The sequence below is a fragment of the Tachysurus fulvidraco genome, chromosome 3, assembly GCF_022655615.1.
Source record: "Tachysurus fulvidraco isolate hzauxx_2018 chromosome 3, HZAU_PFXX_2.0, whole genome shotgun sequence".
NCBI classification, from domain to species: Eukaryota; Metazoa; Chordata; class Actinopteri; order Siluriformes; family Bagridae; genus Tachysurus; species Tachysurus fulvidraco.
In genome coordinates, this window is record NC_062520.1 from 13,905,095 (window position 1) to 13,916,588 (window position 11,494).

The 11,494-nt window shown below is 39.7% G+C and overlaps 1 protein-coding gene across 1 annotated transcript in view; it reads right to left on the minus strand.

The window, feature by feature from the left end:
* stt3b (STT3 oligosaccharyltransferase complex catalytic subunit B) overlaps window positions 1-9,862 on the minus strand; it is a 31,296-nt gene extending 21,434 nt beyond the window's left edge. Inside the window, exon 1 of the mRNA XM_027150022.2 lies at window positions 9,348-9,862. Coding sequence (XP_027005823.1) covers window positions 9,348-9,604 — 257 coding nt within the window. The 5' untranslated portion in view covers window positions 9,605-9,862. The remainder of the gene's footprint in view (window positions 1-9,347) is intronic.
* Window positions 9,863-11,494: the final 1,632 nt, after the last annotated feature.

The following is an 11,494-nucleotide window of genomic DNA, read 5'->3' on the forward strand; positions in this document are numbered from 1 at the left end:
ATACACCGTAATTAACACACTCAATTTCTTCAACAACAAAAAAAAAACAAAAAAAAACAAAACAAACACCCGTGAATTATAATGTGTCAAACAGTTTAAACAGGGCTTATCTAAATGAGGCAGCGTGCATGCTAAAAGACTCCACAAATTTCACTTAAGCTATTTTGAACAAACTTTCATTAAATGGTGCTGAAGAGCTTAAGTTTTAGATCTGACTTTCAGCATCACAAGGCCCATATTACCAAAAACACATTTAAAAAAAAAATAAATAAAATAAAAACAAATGCTTCACTGCAAACATAAATGTTATCATGCATAATTAAAGCAGTTTGATTCATTTATAGCTGCAGAGTGGTCAATTATTTATTTAGGAAAAATATATAAGGACCAAAGACTTTCCACCAGCACATTTCACCAACACAATCCAATAACAAGCTGATGGCTATATAACCAACTGTGAGTCCAGGCTGTGATACTCACATGCTTTCTAACTTTTTTGAGGTTCCTGCAGTTGAATTAGTGGCTTTCAAACTGGCAGAGTCTTGTGAAAAACAGCAGCGTTCAACATGAAAATTAGTAACATGAAAGCGATAGTGTGGACCAGGAAACACTGAACCGTCCACCTGTAGGAGGTGATGCGAGTTTATTTGCACTTGGAATGTCCGTGATTCTTGTGAACATGAACATAACTTAAGGCTGGGCGATAAAACGATAACGATATGTATCGCGATAGACACATGATCGATATCAATAAAAAAATGTGTTCGATATTTTTTATTCTTCGTTGGAAGAACACAGAGGTTGCAAAGCAAGTTTGTTTGCATTAACAAAGGCACTCACTCTCTGGTAACCAACAACATAGGGAGTGACACGTTAACAGCCAATCATGTAACAGTATCAAGTTCGGTTGTGCCATATCGTTGTCTCATGCTGGTCTGATGGATTCCTCTTCAGTAACCGGCGATGGATAAGCAGAAAACGAGCGCCACAGCGAGCGAGGAAATTGTAAATAAAAGAGGAAAAGTCAGATCACCAGTATGGCAGTATTTTGGATATTATTATTTTATTACCATAGATGTTAAGAGATAATTGTTAAGTGTTCATTGTGACTTTAGACTTATGTTTCCATTTTAATTATTTGAGTTTTCCATGGTTGTTGACATTTCTGTCTTAACTGAGGGGATTATGATCAGAGGAAGGTTAAGTTTAAAATAAAAATGTTTAAATGTAATATATTTTTCTCCTGGTCCTTATTTTAAATGGGTCATAAAAAATATCAGTAATTATCATTAGACCGATATGAAACACTGATATCGTGATACAGTTTTCAGCCATACCGCCCAGCCCTAACACAACTCATGATCTGCCCTGCACTTGCTCAGGAAGTGAAGTAACATGCATTTCTGTTTCAGCCGATAACATCATAAGTTCCACAACCTGTGTACCATGATGACTGTGTAGCAGGGGAACGTGGTGGGACACAGAAGGAGTGAGATGCCTTACATGCCATAATAGCAACAAAATAATAAAATATACATGTTAGGAGTCGTGTTTTTATCCTTTTTTTGATGATGCAAGATGAACACAAATGCACTGGGGCTTGATTAATTTAAAAAAAAAAGAAAGAAAAAAAAAAAAAAGTGAATCTGAATCCAGCCCAGCACTGAATTGGGAATAATCGCACTCAGACTGCAGGCAATGTGTTCAGTGTAAAAAACACTCCAGCATACAGAGCTGCAAAACTGAGTTCCACAGTACAACTTGTTTTTTTGTTTTTATTAAAGAACGGAATTTGAACTTTAACAGCAAACGTACAAGCCTAGGTTTCAATCTGTGCAGCCTGTCACTCTGATTTGATTAACAAACATGTATATTGATTAAAAATCCTTGCAACCAGCAGGTAGCTCTCTGTTCCACCTGTTTCTCTCTGCTTCACATACAACAAATATGTCAGAATCTGCAGCTCAGCCTAGACTTTCACACATCTGGTGTCTCAGGCTTCGGTTGTATAGTTACAGCTATTTTTTTAAAAGAGCTAGAGATTATGCCACAGGTTACGTATTCTAAAACGATTTACCACAAACAAGCGATCAGAACACAATTTTATATTTCAGAAAAATTAAAAATAAAACAGTGCTACGGATGACAGCGTCGCTTTTAAACAGAAATACATAAAGGCTGTGAGTTAAAGGATCGACCACACCATACAATCATTACATCCATCACAGCAAAGTTTAGTTATAAATACTGATCAAAGCAAACACTGTTCTAATTCTGACCATAAACGATGACCTCAAAGTGACAACCATTGGCCATCAGATGTGGATGGGCGTATCCAGTGGGGGTGTCCAATGGGTGTGACAAGGTTAAGAAAAGCTTAACTTTATGCAAATGTGGAACGACCACCAAAGGGAATGTGCCACTCTGATAAAAGTTATGACAACCAGTAGTAAGAACACCTACTGGAGCCTTTATAGTACAGTGACAGGGGACTTGAAGTGGTTAAATCACTGCAGGTGTGAAAGTAGCATAATAAACCTAGCACTTGGTTTCAAATAGTCTTTGCATAACAAGATGGTTTTACACAGCAGTCGAAACCTCCTTATGCACACATTTATGAAACTAACAGATTATGGGCCAGTTTCAGAGTCCTACAATTTCAGATATAACAGAAGTGTTCTCTGTACAAAATACTGAGCTGGCTTTGAAGATCGCTCTGACTAACAGACCAAACCCCAGTCTCCAATCAATGGGGGAAAAAATCTTTAATCTCTGTCCATTTCACCAAGCACCAACACAATCTACCCAATATTAAAGCCCTTTACAGCACTAATCCAATAACAGGCTAATAGCCATAGAACTAACTGTGAGAAAAGCCTGTGATACTCAGGAGACACTTTCATAATGCTCTTAAATAGAACACACACACGCCAAAACACATAATATTTAAAACAAGCTTCATCATTATGATCTAGCCCCAACCTTAATTAAGCTACAAGATGTTAAAAACAGCTTCCAGTGTAAATGAGGTCTTATTTCCTAAAAAACAAACAAACAAAGAAACAAAAAAAACACCTTTAAAGTAATCCATTATGAAGGTTTTGTCTAAGGTTACACTGAGTTTGACATACAAGTGAGTTTGAGGTGGATTAGGAGTAGGAGGATCGCTATTCCAAATGTCATCCCCATCTCCCAAGCTTCGGTTTTATGACAGTTTAACATTTAATTGACATCTTCAAAGAAGGAAACAACCTGAGGTAAAAAGGTCTAGAAATAATACATCAATCTTGCCATTCAGACAAAAAGAAGAAGAGAGTAGTCATTTTAAGCTACGGTTTGAAAATAAGAGGCGCTCCAAGTTCGGCAGCACAGCTCATACAACAAAGCTCCTCTCCAGGAGACATGAGAAGCAGAGCAACACATTTTAATGGGGTAGTACTACAGATGGTTCAAATCCTAAATAAGAAATAATATCAAAAATAAAACTAAATAAAAAATGTTGGACTTCAAGCACAGCTTTCATCTGATGGACGACTGAAGATTTAAGAGAATGAAAAAGGGTGAACGCGAGCTACAGAGGGAGAGAGAAAAAGAAAAACTACAGGGATGATGAGCAAAATAGCAGAACAGGAAGTGCAAACAGAACATGAAAATAAAGAAACAGTCAAATAACTGAACTAAAAAAAAAATGTGCACCTGTTGCTCTGTAACTGCTCTAGACCTCGATCCAATTTTCTCGTTTGTGCTTGCAATGAAACCCCTTGCTGAGAATATGGGCAAGGTATTTCAGTAAGGTACAACCAACACCATCTACACACACATACTCACTCTCTGTCTCACACACACACCCCCATACTCACTCTCTGTCTCACACACATCCCCATACTCACTCTCTGTCTCACACACACACCCCCATACTTACTCTCTGTCTCACACACATCCCCATACTCACTCTCTGTCTCACACACATCCCCATACTCACTCTCTGTCTCACACACATCCCCATACTCACTCTCTGTCAGACACACACACACACACACCCCCATACTCACTCTCTGTCAGAGGGAGAGAGAGAGAGAGAGAGAGAGAGAGAGAGAGGATGCATCTCTTTTCTTGACGTTAACCAATGTATGTTTCACAGAGGAAAAAACCTTGAGTACTGAAGTAGCTCACAAAAAGAAAAAACTTTAAGTACGAATGTAAACAGGAGCATATAACCTTAGAATGAAGCTGGCTTTGGGTCACAGATTAGAGCACAGTAACATTCTTTGCTTTACTTGTTAGGACGATGTGGTCAGAAGCAGAGGGTCAGTGTCAGAGGGTTAAGAGCTTTACTCAAGACACTGCCTCAAAACTTGGTATCAAAACATGACCTCAAAATGTTCTGGACATCAAACCTGAGCAGACTTTCATGACAGAAGCTAAGTAATATAACAAAGTCATGCATTTTCAGTGAAGGCTGGCAATTCAAAGCGGTCATTAACAATGTGAAGAAGGCAGGACAAATTTGAGTTTCATTCAAATTCATGCAAAGGAGAAGCAAAGCATAATGTCAACTGCCTGTGAAGAGAACGACAGCAGCAAGAACATATACATTTTAGTTTTTCTATTAATCACCATCATAGCAATAAAAAGATTTTAACTAGTTGGACAAAGAGATAAAATGATGATCTCTAATGCCATAACAATGTGACCATTTATGTCCAGTGAGTGCTTAAGGACTCTGGCAACACGAATGACAACAACCATTTGCCACCAGATGTGGGTGGGCATGTCCAGTGGGTGTGTCCAGTGGGCGTGCCCAGTGGGCATGTCGAGGTTAAGAAAAGCTGAACTATATGCAAATGTGGAACGACCACCAAAGGGAATGTGCCACTCTGATAAAAATTATGATAACCAGTAGTTAGAACACCTACTGGAGCCTTTATAGTACAGTGACAGGGGACTTGAAGTGGTTAAATCACTGCAGGTGTGAAAGTAGCATAATAAACCTAGCACTTGGTTTCGAATAGTCTTTGCATAACAAGATGGTTTTACACAGCAGTCGAAACCTCCTTATGCACATATTTATGAAACTAACAGATTATGGGCCAGTTTCAGAGTCCTACAAAGAGTCCTACCTTTCAGATATAACAGAAGTGTTCTCTGTACAAAATACTGAGCTGGCTTTGAAGATCGCTCTGACTAACAGACCAAACCCCAGTCTCCAATCAATGGGGGAAAAAATCTTTAATCTCCGTCCATTTCACTACACTAATGGGGTAGTACTCCAGATGGTTCAAATCCTGAATAACAAATATATAATAAATAATCCTAAATAAAAAAAATGGTGGATCTGTAGTGCAGATTTGCAGTGTCCCAGGAGCAGAGAAGGTTAAGAGCCTTGTTCAAGAGCCCAGCAGTGGCAGCTTAGTGATGCTGGAGCTTGAACTACTCCTACTGATCAGTAACCCAGAGCTTTAACCGTTTAGTGACTTGCACTGCCCTGGTACAAATCACAATACAGACACAGAGAAGAACAAGAATATTACTGAACCCAGTACTACAACAAGCCATGGCTATAGATTCTACAACATATGGTGCACTGCAATCGATCACAAAAACACATCTCAATGCAGGGACACACGATTCTAACAAAAACAATATTAGAAGCATCTATGTGACATTACACCTATTATTATTAGTCACAATTAACAGTTTGGATGAGTGCTACAGTGGGATTAGATGATCTGTACACTTTTCTCAAAACAAGAACATCTAAAAGTTCATTTCACATTGAAATGCTGATTGAATCCTATTAAATATTTATATTGAAATATTGGGATTGTACTTAACAACTGGTGCTAATTTGCTATTTCTGCTGCTCCTGTGAGCAGCTGTGTGTGGCGTGGACGTCACACCTTGTTAGCATGTAACAGAAGACAAATAGCAAAGGCTCCCAAGTGGCACTACTGAAAATAATCCACTCTATAGCCAAGAGATCATAATGCCCATGATATGGCTATGCTCTCTGTATGGGAGGGAAGGAATTACCGTCTCCCCTTTCTCATATACTTCCACTATTTCTATTACACAATGGCATATTACCGTGCGAGTAGCGAAAGATTTTGTGTGTTCAAAATAGAGGCAGGACTACTAGGTACTCTCAAAAAATATCAAGCTTGACTACGACACTCTTGCGGACAAGACATCATACAAAGTCGCCCATGTTGCGCTATTTATTCTTCAATGTTTTGAAAACTCACTGTATTCTACTAAACCTAACGTCGTCACATTGCGTGTGTTTGCCATCTTTGATGTCTCTTGCCATCGTCTGGGAAACACCTTATGCTTTAATGGCTTAACCTTAGCGTGTCGTTTAAACATTTCTAATTTCGCTAAATAGCAAAAGCCTGAGCTGTAACATAGAATCTTCTTGGCACTGCGGAAATGCATAGCTGTGAGGAAAAGCGTGTATTGCTTTCCAAATGTACAAACATGTATTGTAATTAAAAACTCTTTAATACTACATTAAAGATTGCATCAGTATTAATTTACTTGGTCTCAGTAATGTTAATTTGTTAACGTTTAGAAGAATGCTGAGTATTTTAAGAGTTGGGCATTGTAATGAAGAAGAGCCTGTTATACTACTGGTCTTAATATACAGCTTTGTATCGTATGGGCAATGGATGGGGATGTAGAGCAGTGTAATCAGCTTCACATGTAAATGTGAATGTAAATCAGCTATTCTTTCCAAGCACTGCTAGCACAAAGGCCCATTAAAAGCATGTAAATGCTAGCTTTGGTCTAGTATCTATTCTCTCCTCTATACTCTACAACAGTGCTCACTACTTCACTTCCTTCACAGTCAGGGTTATCTGTTCAGCAAACATACAATACTGCAGGAAAGAGAACTCCACTGACACTGGGTCAAACGCTAACGTGTGAGATGTCAGGACTTAAAACTCATCAGTTAAGTGGGTGAACACGGGTTTCCCCCAAATCAAGCACATTGCTAGAAGTCTAGCCCATGAGTGCAGGATCACCTTAATGTGGATTTATCCCTTTAAAGTGTAGAAAATGTTGGCTATACATTACGTTATATTATTCTTCAAACACAAGAGATGTTTTCTCTGTGTACACAGAACATCTGCACTCAACCTATTTGACCTTATACATCAGAAAAATAAGATTCTTTTGCTTCATAAATGCTCCCCTCCCTCCTATTATGAGTGACTGCTAAAACACAAGTTAATTCTGGGAACGTACAAGCTAATGATTACCACGCGGCCCTAAAATGTGTTTAGTCTACAACCCTAATAAATCAATTACTTCCTCTGGAAATTGAACAAAGTCAGTTTCTGTGAAAGGCAAGTTACACATCACTGACGTTCCCTACAGATACAGACTCACCACTAATCAGAAACAGCAGCGTGTCAGTCATTTACCAGAGGTCAGGTAAAATGAAGAGTGATTGCTTGAGATCATTAGCCAAAGCATGTAGGAAATATACTCCATGCATGTGTGCAATCTGGTATTAAAAAAATAAATATATAAAAAGAACACAGAGCAAACAAAAGCTGTCAGTGCTAAGCCATGGAAAATGGATTATAACCTCCCGAAGAGAGGAAATGAGTAAAAAAATGGGGACAGCTTGATAATTCTTAATAAGCCAGAGTGGTTTAGATGAAGGACTTATCCAGTGGATGTGCAGAGTCACTGTTTTACTAACTGTGTACTGCAGCATAAGCCATAGTGCTGTACAGTCATTATTAACCAGAAAAAGAATAAAATAAACATATTTAAAAATGTTCTAATTCAGTTTGCCTAATGGACAATGTTCTGAAAACTGTGCGTGTTATGCAAAGACATTACTAGAGAGAATTTTAGACTCAGGAAGATGGACACACATTTGTGTGTCCATCCTACATTTGACTGCCAAATAAGACAAGAACCTAAAAAATGGAATTATTTACTTTGAATTGTCCATCTAACAGAGAGATTTTGTCTCTTTATTAATCATCCCAGGTATTATAGGACAAAGAGAGTGATACAAATCAGTAATCATAATTTCCAGCCCTCAGTCTCTTTTGCACATAAAGACTTGAAAGCAGCTCTCCAAACTTCACAGTACAGCAGCATTCTTTATAGAACTTAAATCATACTGCAAACAAATTGCTGGTGCCATGACCAAAGATTTTATTCCCTTATAAATGTATAAATGATACTATTTAACTCTATTCTGAGAAATCTTCATGCATCAGGATTTGATATGCAAATTCTCTGTCACGCTCAAATTCAAAGTCAAGCCAGTAAATACATAATTAATAAATATTATGAGGTCACCTGGTGACCAAAGTAAAAAAAAAAAAAAAACCTGGGGCAGAGAACAGCTTGATCCAACTCCAACTTATAAGCTTAACATTAACAGGGTATCACACTGAGCTGGATTTGAGAACATGAACCGAGTCAGGTCCGGCTCTACTTCCTAGACGTTCAGTTTTTCCTTGGACTTTTTGAGAAAAAAAAAGTGTGACTTACAAAGTATTTCAGTTTATACAACTGAGCAATTGAGGGTTAAGGGCCTTGTTCAGGGGCCCAGCAGTGGCAGCATGGTGAACCTGGGATTTGAACCCATGACCTTCTGGTCAGTAATCCAACAACTTAACCACTACATCCCTAATATTGTTACTCCTGTCATTACTGCCTGTTAAAGAGGCTCAATAGAAAGCTGCTTGAATGCACAAACACCATTCAGACATTTTAGACCTTTCATTTGTTTCAGTGGTGCATTTTATTAATAGAAAACCAATCTGTGCTTTCAATTTTGCTTTCTGGGATTCACCCAGACGCGTCTCAATATGTTTCTGTCACTGTGTGAACTAAATAATAACAACAGATACAGATCGGTGTTTGTAAAGCTGAATAACAAGTCAGATGAGATGACAGTGAGAGATCAACACCATTACTACCGATTTCTGTGGGATATTTCCGGGTTTCTCTGGCAACATTAATATCATTCCAAGGAAATGAGAAGACGGTGTAATTAATAGATTCTAGATTATTATTATATATTAGAGAAATGGGCGAATTAGTGAACGTCCTATAAACCTCCAGCTGTGAGATGTTTATAGCTGTTAGCATTGTGGTAAAGACATTAGCTCACTGATTAGCTCACTGCTCAACGGTCACTTAACGTTAGCTTTGTATGAGACCCGAATTTCTGCAGTCTAGCTCTACGGGTTGTAAACTATGCGCGCTGTATGAAGTTTAATGCACAAATACGTGCATTTCTTGCATTTTTTTAATGAGCATTTAAGCTAGGATAGCTATGCATGTAGCTCAATAGGCTATAGGCTTTTACTCACCAAGGGTCAAACTCATGGATGATGCTCTCAAATCGTATCACGGCGAAGAGCCGAGAACTGAAGCCCGCTAACCAGGCCAGAAACAGGATGGTGAATGAGAGGAGAGACTGCCATCCTGCAGGCTGTGTTAGCCCACCGGACAGGCCTCCAGCACCGCACACGGCCGGAGTGTTCGCTCGTCCGTTCCCCGACAACGAGCCGCTGGAGTTCGGACTTGCTTTGTGCTTAGAGTCGGAGGTGGCGCGGTGCTCCGCCATGTTCTACCGCGGTGTGTCGGTCACAGGCCACTCACACACCTCTCCGGCTTAACGCGTGACACTGCTCTTTACTACTTACAACTTAGCTTCCTTGTCGCACACGGACAGCATGTATTTGTACTGAGATATAGTTAAAGTCGATGCTAATGTGTGAGCGGCATGCTAGCCGGCTGGTATCGCTCGGCACGCGAGATTGAGCGGGGGTAGAGGGGCGGGACACCGCGGTGCATCAGGAAGAGCCCTCAGCCTCTCACGGCGAGACAGGTAACACTATGAAGGTCACGCGCTTGACACAATAAGCCAATCAGGTTAAAGTACGCAGAAGAGTGATAACCCGATTGACCAATAGAAAATAGACTTGCGTTCCGGATAGTTGTCAAACAAGCTAGGCATAAGGTGCGAGAAGGAAAGAAAATGACCAATGGCCATGTCAGATCTGCTGTAAATGACATCAAGTACAGCCAATCGGTGCAAAGGTAACCGATGCGCCGCAGAGTTGAAAACCAATTAAATAAATGAATTTAGCTGGAGTGGGGCGGGACAAGTCTGTTATTGGTTTCCGCGTCAGGAAAGTCTGTATTGTTTTTATTAATCTTTTATTTATTTCTTATTTACAGTTACATGTTGTTAGTTTGTGTACAATGTGCATATGAGTCTGTTTGTTAAAGTATTTTGAGACTAGTCTACGTTGTTTCCCATACACACAGTGGGCGGGATTAGTGAATAATGGAGCCTTACTGCAGGATTTAAGACATGAATCAGGAACAGAACACAAAATGTACTTCTCTTTTTCCAGCCTGAGACTTTCTATACACTGTAAGTAGGTGAAATGATTCGGAAATGTCACTGACACCCACTCACTAAAAAGTGACCCTGCTCTCGCCCACAAACACCCGCCTGCTCCTGCAAAGTTCTTCTCTTTCGCAGCCATAATATTTCAACTGAATTAAAAAAAAAAAAAAGATTTAATTCAGCAATGAATCCCCCGTCAGAGTCCAGCATCAGCTGTGATGCAGTTCCCCCGGAGCAGAGAGGGTTAGGGCCTTGATCAAGGGCCCAACAGTGGCAGCTTTACAGTGCCTGGGCCCCTACAAAGCAAAATTAAAAACTAATTAAAACTGATGAAAAATAAGAAGGAAAAATAAGAATAAGAAAAACTCAATATTTAAAATTTTTATATATATATGAGGAAGAAACCTTGAGAGGAACCAGACTCAGAAGGGAACCCATCCTCATTTGAGTGATACTCTATAGTAAATAGTGTAAATGATGTCATTTCTCAGTTCAACAGTTTATAACAGTGCAACCAAGAGCTCCTGAGGAACTAATGGGTCGACATTTCAGTTATTAACATCCATTTACACTGACTTTTGACAGTAATTAGTTTACATTTTGATTTACAGTATATAGCAGACACTTACAGAAGTTCTTATATCCTTTACTTAAGAGCACCAGCAGTTATCATCAGGTTGATATTCACATTACAGGAAAACAGAGGAACACCATTTTAAGTGGGATGGCTACAGCCCTGTGCTAAAAGGCCAGGCTTGTCTTCAAACTTAGTGCAAATATCAATAAAGAATTTGGAAAAAATTGTTATCCTCCCAGGGGGCATGGTGGCTTAGTGGTTAGCACGTTCGCCTCACACCTCCAGGGTTGGGTTTTCGATTCCGCCCCCACTTGTGTGTGTGGAGTTTGCATGTTCTCCCTGTGCCTTGGGGGTTTCCTCCGGGTACTCCGGTTTCCTCCCCCGGTCCAAAGACATGCATGGTAGGTTGATTGGCATCTCTGGAAAATTGCCTGTAGTGTGTGATTGAGAGTGTGTGTGCCCTGCGATGGGTTGGCACTCCGTCCAGGGTGTATCCTGCCTCGATGCCTGATGACGCCTGA